At 40.7% G+C, this 22,073-nt stretch overlaps 1 protein-coding gene across 1 annotated transcript in view; it reads right to left on the bottom strand.

Moving 5' to 3' along the window:
• The window catches only part of abcb6b (ATP-binding cassette, sub-family B (MDR/TAP), member 6b), a 49,735-nt gene that overhangs the window by 13,861 nt on the left and 13,801 nt on the right, over positions 1–22,073 (bottom strand). Inside the window, exons 12-17 of the mRNA XM_039818331.1 lie at positions 19,170–19,255; positions 16,021–16,078; positions 15,630–15,734; positions 3,456–3,630; positions 3,144–3,256; positions 665–759 (exon numbers count right to left, since the gene is read on the bottom strand). Coding sequence (XP_039674265.1) covers positions 665–759; positions 3,144–3,256; positions 3,456–3,630; positions 15,630–15,734; positions 16,021–16,078; positions 19,170–19,255 — 632 coding nt within the window. The remainder of the gene's footprint in view (positions 1–664; positions 760–3,143; positions 3,257–3,455; positions 3,631–15,629; positions 15,735–16,020; positions 16,079–19,169; positions 19,256–22,073) is intronic.

Here is a 22,073-nt window from a genome sequence, read left to right as displayed (position 1 = left end):
TTACATACAATGTTAAATTAAGGTAACTGATTACCCAATACAGTAATGTAAGCTAATTAAATTAGCTGCTCTTACCAGTGTATCGCCGTGTGTACTTCGTCCACAGCAATCCCACCAATCGGTCCCAAAACGTCCCAGTTAGAGGAAATGCCATACACATTTTCTTTGTAAATCTTTACAGTAATTCCCCGAAAGAACCAAGCAGGCTTGCCTTGTTGCACGATTCAAATTTTCTTCAAAACCTGTCGTTTTTAGGGTTGGGTAACGAGACCCGGTGCTAATACGGCAACGGTGCCTTAACGACCGGTAGATAAAGGGGCTTTAGACTGATGGTGAACAACATACCTTCTAAAAATCATCATTAGCATTGTCATTGTCAGCAAGTTAGCATGCAAAACTGTGCATAAATACGGCCTCACAGTAGTCTTGTTAAGCCCTAACTACAGTATCTTGGTCCAGTGCTTTTTACTGTGTTTTTTCTTGTCTTTTTGGAAGGTTAACTGACTTTGTATCAGAGTTACTGAATTGTGCAATGACAATAACGTTGAATCAAATCTAATAATAGACAGTATTCAGTGAGTTGCAGCACTTCGGTGCCTTGACACTCAAGTCAAAACAAGGAAACTTCCCAGCTATACAACACACAGCTTGGTAGTAATGTCACCTGTGTGCGATCACTATAGTCGTCCTGTTGGTGCAGACCTCGGCCAGTGAAGCCTGGATCTTCCTCTCAGTCTGGGTGTCCAGTGAAGATGTGGCCTGGTGGAACAAAGAGCAAACACAGTATATTAATTATAACGCAATTAATAAGTAGTATAATCAGATGAAATACGTTTTTGTTGCAATGTGCACCACTATGGAGACAGTTTAGCTACTAGGGTGAATTAAGGGTGATGGGACAGTTTTCAAATTTTTGTCTTGTTTTTTTGCCATACATTTAAAGAATTTGCCCAACACATGATCCATTTCTGTAATACTGAAGGTGTTAACGTTACCTATCCATTTGTGGAGGAAAGAAGGTAATATCAAATTACAAAGAGACGTGCCATACACTTTTGTGTAAACTGACCCAGTAACATTTGAATGATTGGGACAGCACATTTCCTTATTGATTTAGACTAGTGTAAGCTAATTATTGCACAATTGAATTAACAGTTTGATTTCCCTTACCCTCTGCATTTCAGTTTAAACTCCCTATTTGATGCTTGCCCACGTAACACCAATGAGGCCACGCAATTTTGTTTGTGAGGTTTCACAGCTAGGGCTCAGCAAAAAAAGTTTTTATTTTCACTTATCAGGGGATAAAATTAACCCTTTATAGTTATACTGTCCTATTTTACCGTATGTCCCAATCACCCTTTATTCACCCTACCTGATACAACTTGTGAATTTAACAAGTGTGTTTGTGTGTGTGATGACTGTTTCGTATGTCTTGCCCAAGGACACTGAGTCCGTGACTCCTGTACAGGAGGAGCTGGGGATTGAACCACCAACCCTGTAATTAGTGGAAAACCCACTCTATCTAAGGAGCCACAGCTGCCCTAGTACGGAATCGAGGGAATGGTGGAGGAAATATATCGGGAATCAAAGTAAGGCTGAATCTCATTTCTCTGTCTTACCCCTTCCCCTTAGTTTTGCGCGTTCACGTGAGAGTAAGGGCTATCCCAATTCTCATTTTGATCGAGGGGTAGGGCTAAGGGGAAGGGCTAAATACCCTTTAAAACCAAGCAAACTCGCGAGCTTACTTGAAAGCAAGGGGTACCCAGAATACACTGCGCATCCGGCAACAATGGCGACCAGATTGACCAGAGACCCATAAATGTAAGTATTTTCGGCTTAAAGAATTGATTTAAAAATGATGAAGTCTTGTTTTGTGCTCTACACAGTCCTGTACATATATACATATATATATATATATATATTTGCAACCATTGTTCTTAATTGAAACTTTTTGTTTTTAAATTGCTTGTTTGCTACGCTAACGCTAACGCTACATTGCTGATTTGCACAACAGTCCCGCATTTCTCTGCCTTGAAAGGACTCCATGCATGTCTACAGTTTTAACTAAACTCCATTAGCAGCGAATTTCATTTGATATCAGTGCATAACACTACTTGCTTTGGAGACATCGATACGTGCTTTACATTTACCGTCCTGTATGACACACAGGGTCGCCTGAGGAAACCCGGCAGCTGATTCACTTTCGGGGCTGAAAACGAGCAGAAGTTTCTGCGTTCATGTTGTAGCCATTCATTATTGTATTGGTACTGTATTATTGTAATCATGTGGAATTCATTCCTGTTCATGCACCTGTACATTGTTGTTGGTTATGATACAGGACACTAATGAAAGAAATGGGGTTGGAGGGAAAGGTTACTGGCCAACAGGCATCAGACTGTGGTCTGGAATTTCAGAATAGCTGTAGTTTTTTTGTTTGTGGTCTTGTGTGTCTTTTTTTAATTTTATACATTTGAGTGCCTTTTTTATGTGTATGACATGTAAGTTATTGTTCTAATAGTTGATAATGGTTCCGTAATATATCTTTTTATATAAGGTTTTTGCCTGTTATGTTTACTTTATTGGGCAATAAAGACAGCTTTTGTTAACAAAGAAAGTGTTTCTGATCAATGACATTCAAAACAGTGATAACTGAAACAAACACACCATGCAGTGTGTATAAAAATATTTATTGCAAACAGACCTAAGTTTGTATGATGACGTAACCATAACCAAGTGGTGTCTCATTTCGTAGTATGTTTTCACCCCTACCCCTTACCACTCGGTTTCGAGGGACAAGGGCTAGGGGGAAGGGGAAGGGGTAAGACAGAGAAATTAGATTCAGTCTTAGTCTCAACATTGGTCTTAACATTGACAATGTAGAAACTTCCTCAAGTGTTGCCATCTTCCATTTCTGCAATAATGAAAGTTCTCAAGATATTTGTGAATTGGCCCGGAATAATACTGTCTCAACCTGGCCTGTAGTGAAAATACTTTTTAACCGCTCCTGTAAAAACTACGCAGGAAAGTGTGTGAGCAATGCCACTAGTGTGTGAGCTTCTTGTCTACATGGACAAGTTGTTAAAAAGGCATATTATTTTGGTGTTGTAACCCTGTGTGAATGCTGGCCTTTCCCATATCCTCACCTCATCCAGCAGAATGATCCGAGGTTCTTTCAGGATGGTTCGAGCGATCGCCACTCTCTGCTTCTCCCCACCGCTGAGCTTCAGACCTCGCTCCCCCACCTCCGTGTTATATCCTGTTTGGACAACAACGCCATCACCTCCATTATTACCATCACTACCGTTCGCTTTCTGCATGCATCCAGATTTTCCCAATGTCAGGATTCAAATCGGCAAACGCCCTGTTACAGTTCTGCTTCAGCCAACATTGAAGTCAAACAAGAAAAGGCATTTTCATCATTGTCATTGACACACACTCACACACCCCAGCCTGACCCTGAGGTAGCTCCAGTATCCTGGCGTGTATGTCAGCAGCCATGGCAGCTCTCTCCACCTCCTCGTCGCTAGCTGTGACTCGGCTGTAGCGGATGTTGTTGCCGATGGTGTTGTTGAAGAGAACCGTGTCCTGGGGAACCACGCCGATGTAAAACCTCAGAGAAGACTGACGCACCTTGGACACAGAAAGAGACAACTGCAAGCTTCAAAACTAAGCCAATACAGATATTTTGCTAACCTGGATTCAAATTAGGTCGGCATGAAGTCTTTATACCAATTTACAGACCATGTTGTACCTGTACATGTTGTGGAATGGAAAACAGTCCTTCCAGAAAAATGCAGAGTGTTTTTTTGATTGTTGCGGGCAAAAATCCTTGATTATGCGGCACGTTTTCTTAAACAATGTGATGGAATATGCGGGATACTTGTGCAATTTTATGTGACGAAATTGCAGGAACTTGCAAAAACTGCGGTTTGATGAAAGAGAAAAAAAGTGATTCCCCCAACACCCTGCTTTTCGATGATGTTCACGTCGCGTAATTACGTCACTTCATAACGTCACTTCATAACGTCACTTCATAACGTCACTTCATAACGTCACTTCATAACGTCACTTCATAACGTCACTTCATAACGTTCCCATGGCAACAGGGGGAAATGGCTGCTCTTGTTTGAAGTTAACACAACATTTTTCAACTTTCTGCTAAGATATAAATGTCATTTTGTTGCAACGAAAATGCGGGGATTATGAAATCATGCCCAATTTTGCGCGGAAATCTGCAATTTATGCGGCAAAAGTGCGGCGTATTTGAAAAAATGCGGCCCCCACATAAATATGCGGACTTTGGCTGATTATGCATTGAATTATGCGATCGCATAATCACATTTTTCTGGAGGGACTGATTTAAGTGTTTTCAATGTATGGGATCTTTAGATCTGCTGGTCATGATACAATCTTATTATACATTTGTGTTAAACTAGGTTGTTCTTTTCTCACACACACACACACACACACACACACACACACACACACACACACACACACATACACACCGAGCATACTGTACATATACATAAATGTTGCATGGCTTAATTCATCCTATACTATATAATGCATGCTGCCCCAGGTCACAGACAGCACACGTCCTGAACCAATTTCTCTCTGTCAGGATTTCACATATCTGGTTTTACCCACTTACCTTATTTTTGCTTCTCTACATGTATTTTGAATGTCACCTTACATGCCCTTATCTGCATCGCAACTCTAAGGGCTAAACCAACATTTATATCAAATATTTCCATATAGACTGTGCTGAGTTTTCTAGCAACATCACTAGCAAGCCTCTGATCTTTTGGTTTTTTACTGTGCGAGTACCCGGCGGAGCCTTGTTAGTAGTGATGTTACTTACATTAGCCTATATACAGAAGTGAGAGAAAACATAGTGCATGTGTTTCGAGCAGGAGAACATCAGCAAAATACTATAATGTCCAAAAGAACCAAGAGGTCGAAAGTGTGGCTTCATTTCACTAACACTGATGCCAGTAGTCTGCGGGGCAACATATGCAATTCGGTGGTTGTGTGAAAGTACATATCAAATTTCTTGAAACATTTAACTGTTCAGAGCATACATTTGACAGTGGAGAATTGCTCCGTGTTCAATGATCACGTACCACCACAGCCAGCTGAGTCCTCTGACTCCTTGCCTAGCATTGCTGCTTTGCAAGCTGAGTGGTGCAGTGACTTAAAGGGCCCTATTTTAACGATCTGAAACGCAAGTATCAAACGTGAAACGCAAATAGCTTTGTGGGCGGATCTCTGGCGCTGTTGCTATTATACCGGCGGGATAAATGACTCTTGCGCCCAACGCAAATCTAAAATGGGTTGGTCTGAAGTAGCTAGGTGTGGTTTGGGCGTAACGTGCAATAAACCAATCATAGCGTCATCTCATATTCCCTTTAAGAGCAGGCGCGCTTGTTCCATGGCGGATTGCTATTATAACGGCGGATTTGCCTGGCGTACGCCGGCGGGAGCTGTCCGGGATGCGGAAAAGTAATAAATGCCCGTCTTGACCGGGTGGCGATGTTGCTGCTCCTCTCGGGTGCATCTCCTCAAGTCTGGAGAGGATTGCTGCAGCCATGGAGCGTGGGCCTTCAAACGCACCACCTGCACCTGTTGTGCCCCTTCCTCCTCCCCCCACTCCATCTCCCTCCACCCGCTCCAACAGGAGCGCATCGCGCATTGCCTCTCCTGGACCAGATTCCGCCAGAATGTCCAATCCCACCGTAGTTCAACATCACGTCTCCTTAAGTCCTCTAATATTTCCTCATTTATGTCATCAACACATCCATCATTCATGGAAATGTGTAAAACACAACAAGCCACAAAGAAAGCTGCGACTTTTTGAGGACTGTACTGTAAAGTGCCTCCTGATATATCCAAACACCTGAAGGGCATTTTCAGTAATATTTTTCTTTGTAATAATGTATGGTTTGCAAAAATAGGAACTGCTGCGTCCGTGTAGATGAGAGAAGCAAAGTGTATGCATGTTGTGCACACGCTACATTATGGCCAAGCATGCGCCCCTAAAATAGCATCTGAATAACGCGCTACTGACTTTAGACTAGCGCCACTGACTTTAGACTAGCGCCACTGACTTTAGACCAGGTTTTTCCTGGTCAGTGGTGGAATTTTTTTCTGAAACTGCAAAATAGCACCAGGGAACGTTTGCGCCTGAACACGCCTCCTCTTTTCGCTGAACCGTCCCTGGGAGCGCAAATACATTCCCTAATTTACCGACGTGCGTCTGTGGAGGGAAAAGTCCGCTGTGCGTCGGGTGCAAAATAGGAATGACACATGCGTCGGTGTACAAAGGCAATTGCGCTGAGTGCAAGATAGGGCCCAAAGTATCATTGATTCATATCTGTATATTAAGGGTGGATCAAGTGACTATGTGTTCTGTCAAAGGGGCTGCTCGATTTATGATTGGAGCATCTTAGCATATTTCAGCTCATTGTTTCAAATTCAATCAACCTCGTTTCTGGCAACAGGCAAATCATTTTTCAAGAAAAAGTTTTGTTAATCCACCGTACACCACCTGCCCAGTACCAAACAATTAAAACCAGTCGTACGCCAGGTCCTGCGTACCTTTCCTTTATACATGACAATCCACGTGAAATTGAGCGCACATGAATGAGTGACTGACCCCGCCTTGCCTCCTCCCATAAATGAATATGGAAATTACTATAAATGCGCCCCCGACGTCATTCTTTGACCAATCACAACGGGTTATCCTGCTGCAGACGAAAAATGCCCAGAATGGCAAATGGTAACCGGGCGGTGAATGATAAAAAATAATAAAAAAATTAAGTTTAATGTCGAAGTGGAAAGCAAGAGAATAGTGGCAGCGCCACACCACTTACAGAACAACATGCATCTCAGTGTCAGTCCAAATTACGTATAATAAGCAGTTTGAACTCACTGATGTAATGCCATTTATTTTATTTATTAAGTGTTAGTAGCTCAGTGAAACGGAGTCCAGCGCGAGGGAGACCTGACTCAGAGGAGGAGATGTTAGTGAGGCCAGCGTCTCCACGGCAGGTGACGTGCACACAGATCCGCTGTGCCACGCATGGATGAAATAATGAAATAGTAAATAGGACTACAGTAACAGAAATATGTGCAGAATTAAGGCCCATTGTTTGGTGGACCGGGTACACCTTGTTCACTTTATAGCCTACAAATCATCCACGGGATTAATGACGCATCACATGAGTTAGTCCCCCCGGCACAGCGTTTGTTCCTGGGGAGATGGATCCGTGCGTCCCGCCTCCTGTGCGCCATGGATGTCTGAGCCTCAGCAACTTTCCGCGAGTAAGATATTTCATCTATGGGAAATACAGAGGATGACTGAAAGTATTTCCTAAGTGGATTTTTCCATCATTTTCCGTCCTCATGTTTAACAGAGATTAAGTAGCCTGCGAATTAAAAAGTTGTGTGAAAGATGTGAAACATTGTCCACATAAATGATCAAACTTTTATGGAGTATCAGCGGATATAATTTTTTTTTTTTTCATAGACAACATTACAGACGTATGCCAGTAACTGTAGTGGAAACTTTATTTTGTAATGTTTAGTGATTTTCGGCACTTTTCAGTTAGAATTCGCTACGTTACAGAGCCAGAAAAGACTTTGCAAACGGCCCGCACATTCTCACGACTGCTCAACAGTTTGCGTGACGGCCCGCGCATTCTCACGTCAAGTACATTTTTTATACATCACAAAGTGACCGTGAAAACCAGCGTACGCAAGCTTTTCGTGCGTACGCAACGTTTATACATGAGGCCCCTGGAGTACGCACTCCATTGGTTTCCTGCTGAGAACCATGGCCTCAGATTTAGAGGTGCTGATCCTCATCCCAGCCGCTTCACACTCGGCTGTGAACCGATCCAGTGAGTGCTGAAGGTCACAGGCCGATGATGCCATCAGGACCACATCATCTGCAAAAAGCAGCGATGAGATCCCCAGCCCACCGAATTGCAACCCCTTCCCTCCACTACTAAACCTCGATTGGAATGCCCTGAGAAGGAACCGCCTCATCCGATATTTATATAAATATAAAATACATGTTTTATTATAAATTAAACTACCCAACAATTTAATGGCCTACAAGTCCAGCTGAAATGATTAGACCATTAAACACTTAGTTGATTGACAGAACTGTTTGGATCGTTACCAGTTTGTAAAATGTGAGGATTTTTCTGCATCGAGTACTTTTACTTTTAATACTTGTAAGTACATTTTACTGATGATACTTACATTACATACTTTTACTTAAGTAACATTGTCAATGCAGGACTTTTACTTGTAACAGAGTGCAGTGTGGTATTAGTACTTTTACTTAAGTAAAGGAGCTGAATACTGAATACTTCCACCACTGCAATCCATATTGCATCAGTGAAATAGTCGTAATGTGTTTCTCCCATTTAAGAAGAAGCTTCTGAGAGTTTTAATGAATCTGGCACTTGATCTGTCCAGAAATAATTTCCGGTTTTCCATGACTCTGTGGTCAGTGTGCAGTACTGTGAGTGTTTCCTGTGGAAAGCTTTCCTCCGCAGCCACAACAATACAATTTCCATTTTCTGCACAAGCTCGGTTTGGCTGGTAATCACTCACTTTCCTTTAATTTGTTCTTTAGCCGTTTACTTTTGGTATTTATTCCACTGAAGAACAACACAGCATCTGTTTCTGATTGAGACGGGCTGACAGAGCTCCAACACCAAATGTCAGATGGAGAATGTCAAATGACAGATGGAGAGGGAAAAGAAAAAAAGAAGTTTTTTAATGTTTACATTGAGACATCAACAGCACAGCTGTCCTCACATACAATGACTAACAGTACAGTGAATCTGTAAGATAAAGCTTTATCTCCGCTATTTCCTACCACATATGTTTATATACAGTGCTCAGCGTGAATACACCCTGCTAAAGTTGACTAAAAAGAGGAATAAAAAAAATCATCTTTTGGAAATTGATCTTAATGCCTTAATTAAAAAAAGAGGAAAATTCCAACCTTTAAGGACACAAATTTTCCTTGTGAATGAATAATGTATTGTAAATAAATAAATGTTCTTCCTTAAAATACAGGGGACATAAGTATAGACACCCCTATGTTAAATTCCCATAGAAGCAGGCAGATTTTTATTTTTAAAGGCCAGTTATTTCATGGATCCAGGATACTATGCATCCTGATAAAGTTCCCTTGGCCTTTGGAATTAAAATAGCCCCACATCGTCACATACCCTTCACCATACCTAGAGATTGGCATGGTTTTATTTCAGTTAGCCTAATAGCTGGTTTGATTTGCGTTGAGAGATGATCTTATGGAAAGTACCCCATGGTGGAAGAAGTATTCAGATCCTTTACTTAAGTACTAATGCCACACTGTAAAAATACTCTGTTACAAGTAAAAGTCCTGCTTTGAAAATGTTACATAAGTAACAGTATGTAAGTATCATCAGTAAGATGTACTTAACGTATTAAAAATAAAAGTACTCAATGCAGAAAAATCCTCACATTTTAGAAACTGTCGTTATATTGCTGGGTAGTGTAATTCATAATAAAACATTGTATTTTATAAAAAAAACATTGTATTTTGTGTGCAAAAATCTTAATTTATAAAGTAACTAGTAATTACAGCTGTCAGAGTAAAAAGTACAATATTTCTCTCTGAGATGTAGCGGAGTAGAAGTAAAAAGTGGCATGAGAAGAAAAGACTCAAGTAAACTACAAGGAGCTCAAATTTGTACTCAAGTACGGTACTTAAGTAAATGTCCTTAGTTACATTCCACCGCAGGTAACAGCTATAAACACTTTGGCCGTCCGATGTGGTTGGACAGCAAATCGTTCAAGGTTCTACGGGGCAGGTTTTGTTTCCTTTGAACAGCCAGGCTAGCTGTTTCCCCTTGTTTCCTGTCTTTGTGCTAAGATAACCTAACCTGCTAAAGCTTTATATTTACCATACAGACATGAGAGGGGTATTGATCTTTGCGGTATAAAAAACTAATTACACATATTTGACAAATTGTCAAACTAATCCTTTTCATAACTTGGTCTAATTCTCCTGCTCTAAGCCTGCAATGGTTCAGCTTATTTATTGATACACGTTCCTGCATGCTTTAATAAATGCTTGCTGTTTGGGCAGCTCTTTACTGTAAAACAGGAAGGTGTGTCACAGAATAACAAGGTAAAACTGTAGCCTAGTTATGAGCAGTGATTGCCATCATGTCAAAGGAACTTGTCTAAATAGAAACTGCTGTTTATATCTCTTGAAATAAAATTAAAAAAAAAAAGTAAACCTGAAGAACACCTTGAAGAAAAAAGACCCACAGATGACTCACACCAGCACTCAGTAACCCATTAGCCTGCAGTGTTATGGCCAGCAGAGTCGGACTCATCAGAGCTTTACCACATGTGGCTGCCATATGCAGGGACCAAAATGAAACGCAAGAGGTTCGAGAGGTTGAGCTGTGTCCACAGTGTCTGCTCTTTAAGCAACAAAGTGTTCCAAAGTATAGAACTGGACACAGTTTTGCAGATATCCCACATGGCAGTAAGGCAGATTTTTTTTTTTACAATTTTCAAATGTGACTAAACATTTACAGACTGAGATCACAACTCTCTCACACGTTTTGAAATAACTTCAGAATCTCATTTTAGTTTCATCTGAATGCATCTTCACAGTGTGATGGCGTTAGACGTACTGCATGGAAAGGAGGAATGATTACAGTGATCAATAACTCTCTAAAAATGTACATATGGCCATGTGAGTAATGTGTTAAGACAGATTTTGGAACAATTTGAATGTTCCTTTAAACTGCTGAAAAGAAAACATCCTTCAATCTCCAAGCATCTGTGTGCAACAAGCAGAACATCCGGGATTCATCTGGAACATGTGGTCAACATCACTGATAAGAATCATATATTAAACAACCATCACAGAGTCTTCTGTCATCGCATTAAAAGTATTTCGGTGAACATTTCAATCTGTAGTAGATAAAACAAATGTACTGCCCCGTGAAAGGAGCAAAACTTTACATTCAGTATTAGAAAGCTGAGCTTTCAAACACATCTGGAAAGAAAAATGAAGTTGCATGCTCAGAAAAATGCTAGTATGGTGGGCCTTGAGTTAAGACAGTTTTTGTCAAACGACATGAAAGGAATTTGTGGTATTTGGATTCTTTGTGCAGGTAAGGGTTAGCCAGGAAAACTGGAAAGCAGATTTCTACTTGGCAAATTGGGAAATATGTTTATTCGCTTTCTTGAAGATTGATAATACTTTCATGTCAGTACACTAAATATGAAACTCGTGCAAGCAGGCAATTAGCTAATGCAGCAAGGGGAAACTGTTAGCCATGTGTCTACAGGCATCTCTAAATTTTACATTTATCTCTATGTTTAATCCGAACATAAAACAGAAATGTAAAAACTAGTTGTTTTCACGGAGAGTTATGTGCTGCAGGGATTTCGTGGCCAGAACCAGGCTAGCTGTTTCCCCGTGCTTGCAGTCTTCATGCTAAGCTAAGCGTACCACCTGCTGGCTCTAGCTTTGTCTTAACAGTAGCGTTTAGAGATGAGAATAGTAACGATCTTCTCATCCCGACATGTCAAACTACTCCTTTAAAGATTTTGGCATCCAGTGAAATTGCAATGGACTCGGCACATCTCAACACCCTGATTCGTTCGTTTGGATGACTGAACGACCTGTCAGGGTGGCAGAGATGGGGACTCGAGTTTGAGACTCGGACTCGAGTCGCACTTAAGTCGCACACACAGTGACTTCAGACTTGACTCGGACTCGAGATGCGGGGAAATGAGCTGAATGTTATTCCTCTCCCTGCGTAACCTCTAACCTACCTATGTAACACGTAGTAGGTAGCGTATCTGCTGCCCGCGGCAACGCAGGAGAGGACAACAACAAACATGTCAACCGCACCGGCAGCTGCTGTGCCATTCATCAGAAGCTTTGGTTTAAATCTTCAGACAACAAGTCCCAAACAAAAGAATCGCTGAATGCAAAATATGTGCTATCCACATCTAATTTTATCAGGCACTTAAAAAAAGCACCCTGATAGCTTAGCAACTCAGCGAGCGGCCCCTCCCCAAATGGCATAGCCCCGGTCAGCCTATGACGTAAAGCCACCGAACGCCTCTTTTTTTTCCTCGTCACGTTTGGAAGTCTACCAGTAACGTTCACAGACAGTGTGTGAGTCTAATGATGATCTAACTGAGTGTAAAGGATGGCAGCTTTTAACTGAGGGACAACAGGAAACATGCATAACAGATGTTGTTGTGCAAAAACAACACGCTCCTCGTCCTTCTCTTCCCTGTAACAGAGGCGAGACTTTACGACCACCTTTTGATCCACATTCTTATTTATTGATTCATCAGTTGTTAGCTATCGAAGGGACCTACCATCTAGTTTAATAGTTTATTTCATGATGTCAGTTCCTCGTTTTCACCTGCATTGTGAAGAACAAATAACTCACAACTCACGCAGCTATTAAAAGTTAATGCCATATATTTTAAGGACTTATCATCTGCCGATGATAATGGCCTCCTCCCATTAACACAAGCATAAAGTTTTATTTTTATTTTTTAACCATTAACCAGATAAGTATGTCGTAGCTTTACAAAAAGTAATTTTTATAAGTTTTGTAAATTAACATTATACTATATCATAGCTACAATCCTATTAAAAAGCTATCAGTACAGATCTAAATAAAAATGTAAAAGAAGTCCATGTCTGTCTGTGTGTACTTCGACTTCCTTGACAACCGTTCATCCGATCGACTTCAAACTTGGCGGTGGTATTGCTGAGGACCCTAGGATGTGCAGTGCAATGCCGAGTGCAAGCTACAGTGCAGTCAAGAAAGAAAAAGAGACCAGAGATCACCAGGGATGTTACATTGTAGCACAGTCAGAGATTTCAAGCCTACGCGATGTAACTTTTGGAAAGAACGCCTTTGTTCCCGGGAATAACATAGTCCCAAATAGCTAGCTGTTAGCGAATGATGCGTGTCCTCTAGGATTGCTCACAGGGCTGTAGTCAAGTCCACTTTTGTCGAGTCCAAGACAAGTTCAAGACGCTAGATGGTATTTTAAGCCCCCACCGTCGACTTTAAGGCAGCGCTGCGACCGTCGACAATAAGGCCCCTAACCCTAACCTTAACCCTAACCCTTGCCTAACCCTAGTGCCTTCCATGCAGCGCTGCCTGGAAGACACTGTTGGGGGCTCAAAACACCACACACCGTCCAAGACCAGAACTGAGTCAAGACCGAGTCCAAATGAGAGACAGTCAAGACTGAGAAAGAAACGATCCAATTAAGCCATTTTATTTACTTTAAAGGAACACGCCGACTTATTGTGAATTTAGCTTATTCACCGTAACCCCAGAGTAAGACAAGTCGATACATGCCCTTCTCATCTCCATGCATGCTGTAACGCTGTCTGATGGCTCCAGCATTAGCTTAGCCTAGCACAGATCCTGCAGGTAACTGGTTCCAACTAGTCTACTGCTCCGAATTGTGACAAAAGTGTCAAAATAACGCTAACATGTTTACATGTTGTGATTTGTAGAGTTACAGCGTGTACAAAAAACAACGACACAGCCATCTTCTATCTGTAAACAAACCGGGAACTATACTCTCAGACAGGCTTGCTGTGAGCATATCACTCCGCCCAAGTACTATATTCTTCCGCCTGAGAATATAGTTCCCGGTTTGTTTACGGTTAGAAGATGGCTGTGTCTCATGTTACGTTGTTTTTTGTACACGCTGTGACTCTACTAATTACAACATGTAAATAGGAACATGTTGGCGTTATTTTGTCACTTATTGGGAGCAGTAGGATTACTGGAACCATTCACCTGCATGTTCTGTGATGGGCTGATGCCGCTGGAGCCGTCAGACAGCTTTACAGCACGCACGGAGATGAGAAGGGTATGTATCCACTTGTCTTACTCTGGGGGTTACGGTGAATAAGCTAAATTCCCAATAAGTCGGCATGTTCCTTTAAGTATAACAATTTTAATTTAAACACTTAAGTCACATAAAGCTGAAGTGCAACTTCACATTTTAGATGAGTCTTTTTATTCTGGTGTGACAGGAACATTCTGGACTGCCGATGGAAAATGTAACAAATAAGAAGGGGTCACTAAAAAAAACTGACATGTTCACATTCTTGAACTTAATACTTGTCTTAAAGCCTCCAAAGTACAAAGTGCTCGCTGACATTGTGTCTGTGGCCAAAATGAAAATGGTTGATGCCTGATGATTGAGGTATGTGACGCAGCCAGGTGTATACCGTGCGACCAATGCCCGCTCTAGATGGATTATGAATAAACCAATACCTGTTTTCTGAATAAGCGTGCTTTATCAATAGTTTGGTTTTTAAAGAAGAAGTTACTTTAGAAAAAAAACATATAGTGCTGGACTCGGTCAAGACCAACTACAATATTTGGCGAGTCCTAGACAAGTCCGTGTCCAAATATCCGAGTCCGAGTCCGAGACAACAGAAAAATGTCTGAAGTCTGGACTAGAGACGTATTGTCAAGCGTGAAGTTGTTTGGATGAGCGGTTCTCCGGAAATCTGCAAGCAGCAATACCTGAAGCCAAGCAATCAGCCTGTTCCGGACAGGCACTTTTTGAACGGGCACTGCACAAGTAGTATACATTAACATTTCTACTGGCATAGAAAAGGAGAGACTTACTGAAAAATAAAAAGCCCCCGATACAGCCTATCACAAACAACCGAATGAATCAGTTGAGTGGAGGGAGCTGAGGCATCTAACCGCTTCCCTTCTCCTCCCTCCTCCTCCTCCTCCTCCTCCTGGAGAGCCTCAAGAAACCCAGGTTGAGAACAAGTCTGAAGCTGATTAAAGAGACGACCACATCTGTGAATGTGTGTGTTGATTAAAACAGTCCTCCTGCTGTGTAATTATAAACGAGCGTCCTCATAATCATCCCCAGCCTCTTCATCTGAACAAGGCTGTCTGTAATAAAACAGGTGTGTGTGTGCATGCTGTTTGGATTTTTGGCAAATCATAAACAGAGTTATTTCAGCTACAATAAATGGGCTATCACACACACACACACACACATCTGACATCTGGACTCGTTGCTGTATTATTCAAGAACCTTTTACTATGACTTATTCACAGTGTGACTGGAGCTCACACACTCAGCCGTGTGTGTGTGTGTGTGTGTGTGTGTGTGTGTGTGTGTGTGTGTGTGTGTGGAGAGAGAGGGAAAGTGGAAGTCAAGGTGCATGAGGCAAAGGCAGGACACAGAAGTGAAGAGTAAAAGACAGGAAAAGAGGATTGAAGAAAGATGAAAAGAGACAGAAACAAACACGTGAGTCAGAGAGATAGAAAGACAAAACACATCACAACGGATGGTAAAAAAAGGGTTGTGACACTGTCTAAAATGTAAAGGAATACTTGACAAATTAGGAAATATGTGTATACGCTTTTTCTCCAAAGAGTTCGTAGATCGATGCCTCGTTCATGTCTGTGCACTAAATATGAAGCTACTGCCAGCAGTCAGTTGGCATAGCGGGCTCTGTCCAGAGTTCAAAAATTCCATCTGACGTGTTTCATGGGTCTTTGTGTGTTTACCTTGGAGATGTCCTGACCGTCGATGCGGATGCTGCCACTCTGAGGGTCGTAAAATCTGAACAACAGACGCAGGATGGAGCTTTTCCCTGATCCAGACGGACCAACCTGCACAGACACACACACACACCCACACACCCACACACACACACACACACACACACACACAGACACAGACACACACACCACACACACACACACACACACACACACACACACACACACACACACACACACACACAGACACAGACACACAAACACACACATTATTGAAAACACCAATTTATAGAATTGAAAGTGTTGGATCGAACATTTCACACACAAAAAGGCGTTGGTATGTAACCATGCAGATAGTTTTGGTTCTTAGTAGTTGTAGTAAATGGAGACAACGTACCAACGCGACTGTCTGTCCCGCCTCCACCGTAAAGGACACATCCCTAAGAATCTCAGTGCTGCACGCACGCACGCACGCACGCACACACACACACACACACACACACACACACACACACACACACACACAACAGCAACGATCAGGATCAAAATGAAAGTTTACGGATTTAAGAAAAAACAAACAGGACCAGTGGTGGAAGTACATTTGCTCATGTACTGTACTTAAGTACAAATGTGAGGTACTCCACTACATTACAGAGAGAAGTATTGTACTTTTCACTCCACTACATTAATCTGACAGCTGTAGTTACTTTACAAATTAAGATTTTTGCACACAAAACACTGTTTGGATCGTTTCCAGTTTCTAAAAAAAAAAAAAAATTACTTTTAATTTTAATACTTTAAGTACATTTTTCTGATGATACTTACATACTTTTACTTAAGTAACATTTTCAATGCAGGACTTTTACTTGTAACAGAGTATTTTTACAGTGTGGTATTAGTACTTTTACTTAAGTAAAGGATCTGAATACTTCTTTCACCGCTGAGCATGACCATGCACATTTGGAGAATTATGAACATGATGTTACAATAAATCAATTGATTGAGATTCAATGTGAAAAGGCAGATGTATATGTTTATTCTCTGGATCTTCTCTGTCATATTCACTCACTCACATCATGCTGTAAATATAACATGAATGCCAACGCACACAGGAGGCCAAACAGGATGCTCAATTAATAAAAGTCAAGTAATAATAAAAGAGTCAGTGTTAGTCATCCTCCAGACAGCAGGTGATGGTAACCAGCTGTGATACGTCTGAATACAGAGGAAGCTTGTCATGAACGTGCACTGTGTACGTCTCGGGCTTCTTGACCTTCATTTATACATCCACACATTCATTTTTTTTATGTTCTTTTTAACAACACGTCATCTAACCCAAAGGACTAAACACCTGTTTTGTCACTGCCGTCTAAAATGCATATCATTATCAAGTGATTCATATAAAGGTTTTCTGAACAGCCATCTCTGTAGTCAGGGTTTGGCTAGGTTTCTGCAACAGAACTATTAGGTTAAGGTTAGGGTAACATGGTGGTCATGGTTAAGGCGAGACACTACAGGCAAACACATTGTTTAAGTTTTTTTTTTTTATATGCGCTGGTCCATTTTGAGATGTTGGGCTATTTTGCTTCCTTAACGTCTTCTTTCATAACTAGTGGGGGGAACAGCCAACGAAATACACATTTAGTTGTTTATTTTACTTTTTCTAATTGCGTCTGTAGATTTCTCCGAAATTCACCAAAAGTGCTATGTTCACACTTGGCGTCTTTTTTTAAGTTGCCATCGTCTGTATAACATTATAATCCTATGGAGTAAACCGTGTTTTCAAAAAAAAAAAGTCATTCTTTTTGAATTTGAAAAAAGTTCAACTTTTCTGAAAAAAAACCTACGTCAAGTGCTTTTTTGACAGCCAACCAATGACAAGCAGAGTAGCCAGACCTGTCGTTTCCATAACAACAAGAAAAAATGGAGCCGGAGCACAGAGAGTTATACGGTATGACCGGGTGCTCCGTGTACAGGGAACTTGTTTTATGTAACGTTAGCCGCACCACTCTCTCTCTCTCTCTCTCTCTCTCTCTCTCTCTCTCTCTCTCTCTCTCTCTTTTCTTTCTCTAGCTCGTTCCACCGCTTTGTTTTATCTAACGTTAGCACCGTCCCACATAGCGCTCTAGCTAGGATACTGTAGAAGTAGCTGTTGTTATAGCAACAAAAGACGCTCTTAGCTGCTTTTTGGAATGAAAATGCTGCCAGCTTTTTTTTTTCACTACAACCTACTACTAGTTAACTTTTTCTTGTCAAAAAAGACGCCAAGTGTGAACATAACCTTCAACATTAAATCTCATGTATGGAATTCGACAATAAATATCTTTGAAGGCCAGTTTTATTCCTATCTCCATTCTGAAGGTTTTTGCAGAGGGGTTTGTTGATATATTATTCATAGCGAGATTTATAGAACATTTTATACCTAAAAACATGGCGAATATTGATTTTAAATTTTTTTTTTTTTTACAGTATTCTCTGATTTATGGAATGACAAAAAGACATATCCAAAATTCACCCTGTAAAAACCTTTGACTCGATTATGTCAACAAAATGAACCTGGCTTTATCCAATGTTCAGATATCTGTTCTGGAAATGGATGCAAATTAGCACATATTTAATAAGAGAATGCCACATTTGCATAAGTAAACATACAATTTCAGAAAACTCATAATACACGTAATAATTGTCTTAATGTAAGTAATCAACAGGGGAAGATTCATGGTGATATCTATTAAAGTTTTTACCCTATTCACCTGTAGTGTCTCCCCTTAACCCTCCTGTTGTCCTCGGGTCCAATTTCACCCGTTTTCAAAGTTTCTATATTTTGAGTTAATATATCACCACATTTGGGTTTCTTTCAACCAAATTGCCCCAAAATAACATGGATGGTTTCATAACGCACTCTTCCCAAGTGAAATTAAGGATCAGATCTCTACTTTCATTGAATTCTGGGAGTTTTGTATAATTTTATAGCATTATCCTGACTAAACTTTTACATATCTGTGATTATCCATAACCTTCATTCCTCTGATCTTAACTATTAGTCAAAATCATTCATAATCCTGCTTTTTTCTAACACAGAACATAGATAATTTCATATAAATGAAGTTTATTGACGAAAAATTCCCAAAAATAAGTGTAAAACTAGTGTAAATAAGTTGGTTCTAGTGGTGAATATACTGGTGGTAATGGGGGAAAAAAGTGCCACCAAACATTGAAATAAGCGCCAAAAACGTTGAAAAGTAAGCAAAACATGGAAAAAAGCGGCAGTATCTAAAAAAGTGTTCATTTTGACCCGGGAGGATAACACAAGGGTTAAAACAAACCAACACTGACAGTTGGTGATACAGGATGCAAACAGCGGTCTCTGATGTCACAGTCAGATAGTTTTTTCGTATTTCCCTCTAAGTGTTTGACTAAACAACCAATGCTGTTGTTTCTCTGGTGAGGACGGTCTTTGTTTTTATGTACAACTGAATAAAATCAGATCAAATTATAGAAAAATGTGGATTTAAATTATGAATAGATTTGTTGATAACTACACACCCAGGCACGTAGCTGAAACAGACTCTGTCAAACTCCACCTGACCTGCTGTGAGCTGCAAGTCCCATGCATCCTCTGAATCCTGAACCTGTGAGGAGGAAGAGGAGGAGGAGGAGGAGGAGGGGAAACCAGGGTAAGAGAGACAAGGAACACAGGAGGAGAAATGGAACCCTTAAGATCAACTTTTACGTCACATTGGATGAAAGAATAATGTTGAGTTAAACTAGAGATGTTCCGATACCAGTATCAGAAAAGCCTCCGATACTGCCTAAAATGCTGGTATCGTTATCGGAAAGTACTGGAGTTCATGCATCGATCCGATACCACGTTATTTAGCCCAGAAGTAAATCTACTTTAAAGGTCACAAATTATGCTTTTCTGTGTTTTCGTATCTACAATGTTATAATGTTGGATTGTCATGCTAAACGTGGCCAAAACTTCCGATAATGAGGTAAACGTATTTTAGAAAAATCCCTGTGAGCTAAAACGTTGAGACACTCTGGTTTCAACTGTTGAAAGGCGGCCTTCTTTGATTGGTCATCTGCTCCAAGTAGGCAGGACTGGAGTTTTTTTTTTAAGACACTGCGGTGTAAACATTGTCCCATGTAATTACATGCTAACTGCAGGAAACAATGTCAACTTGTCTGCCAATGTTGTAAATTTTTCTCCCCAATTCTGTGTCGCATTACTGCTGAACCATGTCCGATTGGGTAGTGTTTGGTTCAGAAGTCTTGATCTGCGATTTTTGACGGTAGAAAGCACTGCTTTGTTTCACTTCAATCTAACGTTAGCGTACTGCTAACTATTAAGTAGCTACATGCTAACGTGACATGCTGGTCATTTCTCACGGTCACTTTACTGCTGGGACATGTCCGGTTGTGTAATATTTGGTTTGGAAGCCTTTGTTGGTGATTTTTCACAGTATAAAGTCCTGCTATATACATTCCTGTAGCTCCTGCTTCAACTAGCTAGCTAGTGAAACCCAATGAGTGAAACACGGAGCGGAGGCTCCGGAGTTTCCAGGAAGCGCGCTGGCCAATCAGAGCAGAGTGAGCTTTTTCGGGAGGAGGGATTAAAGAGACAGGTGCTCCTTTTTTTTACATTAAAGCATGTAAACATGTTGTAGTACAATCACAAAATGCAAGTATAATCCTGAAAATGCTATAAAATAGTTGCCCTTTAAAGTAGTTTATGTTCTTTTTCCATTAACGGTGACTGTCAAACTGGAGAATAAAAGAAAGTTCTATGGCGTTCATTGTTTTCGTTTGTTCATGTTTCACAAAGAGTTTAACCTGAGCCTGGCCATACAACAAAGATATAAATAATATCACATCCATACAGGGATAGTAGTATACAGCTATTAGAACATAATAAAATATATGACACACTGGTATCAGATCAGTACTCGGTATCAGCCGATACGCAAGTTCAGGTATCGGAATCGGTGTCGGGAAGCAAAAAATGGTATCAGACCATCTCTAATTTGAACATCTGCAGCTCTACGACACCTGAGCAAACTCCATGTGTCGATTAAGACCATGATATGGTCAAAAGCTCCAGAGCAAGCGAGTGGAAGGACCTTGAGTTGTGATTTCTTTCTTTTTTTATCAACTGCTGTTCCCACGGTGAAAAATAAAGTGTCAAAGGTGATTTTGTTTTTTTCGTTGGATTGAAAAAGACGAGTGCACAATTCAAAAAGAAAAGGAGGAGGGAGGTGAAGAGAGGGAGGAGAGAGATAGAGTGGGAGAAAAGAGGAGGAGAAGAAAAGGGGACAAGAAGGACAGATGAGAAATAAGAGGATGAGGATGAGAAAGAAAAGTGAGTGTGCTTTACACAATAAAGATACTCCTTTATTTTCGCCTTTATCCCCTTCTTCTTTTCTTTCTTTTGTTCGTTTGTTATCTCTAATGCCAGATAGTAAACTTATTCGTTTAAACTGTTAGCCACTGTCATCATCCTCTCTTATGGATAAAACACAAAACTTTATTATGCAAACATTAAGGAAATATTAAGTTGATTAAAACTCCTTCATGTGTAATTTGGAAAAGAGTGGCAGAATTTCTATATCAGTGATAGTATCATTACTGCCACTCAATGAATGAAATCGCCACACAATATTATATTAATTCCATGTTAGACTATTTTTTTTTACTTTTTTAATACCTGCATGTTCTGTCAGGCTCAATTTTGTTTTAAGCCCCCAAAGTCTCGTTCCAGGCAGAGCTGCGACCGTTGACTTCAAGGCACCTAACCCTAACCCTAACCTTAACCCTAACCATAACCATAACCATAACCATTGCCTAATCCTAGTGCCTTCCAGGCAGCGCAGCCTGGGGAGACATTGGGGGCTTAAAACACCAATAAACTTCAGTCAGGTGCAGGACAGACATTGATAATTGTGAACTTTTGTCCAGAATAAAAAAAAAAAATCTCATTATTTTATAACCACTACGTTGTGGTTATAAAAGATAAATTCTACACCATCAGCACAATCCGAACCGATAACAGATAACAGACGCTCCTTTATGCCAGAGATGACAGACATCGGCCCCATCTGGGCCGCTTTTGAGACGGAGCTCTTGTAAACACGGGAAGTCAGGATCAGTGTTATGTAGAAAACGACAAGACTGCAACCGTCTCACGTTCCAGGATGGGACTTTTAAAAAGGCACATAAAAAAAAAACAGAAGATCAGGAATTTATGTACTCCACATCCAGCAAAAGGGACTGAAAATCGCCCAAGACCCCACACACCGTGCTAACCTCTTACTGGTGACTCTGACTGAAAAGTATTACATCAAAAAACTTCCTGCTTTCTTAACAGCACTTATTGCAGAACCATTCAGCTACTCAATGGATCCTCAACACTACAACAGCACCTCACGGATACAATGCACTGACACTTTA

Source organism: Perca fluviatilis, chromosome 12, assembly GCF_010015445.1.
Source record: "Perca fluviatilis chromosome 12, GENO_Pfluv_1.0, whole genome shotgun sequence".
NCBI lineage: Eukaryota > Metazoa > Chordata > Actinopteri > Perciformes > Percidae > Perca > Perca fluviatilis.
The sequence above is the reverse complement of the archived record's forward strand: the minus strand, read 5'-3'. Positions and strand labels throughout refer to the sequence as shown.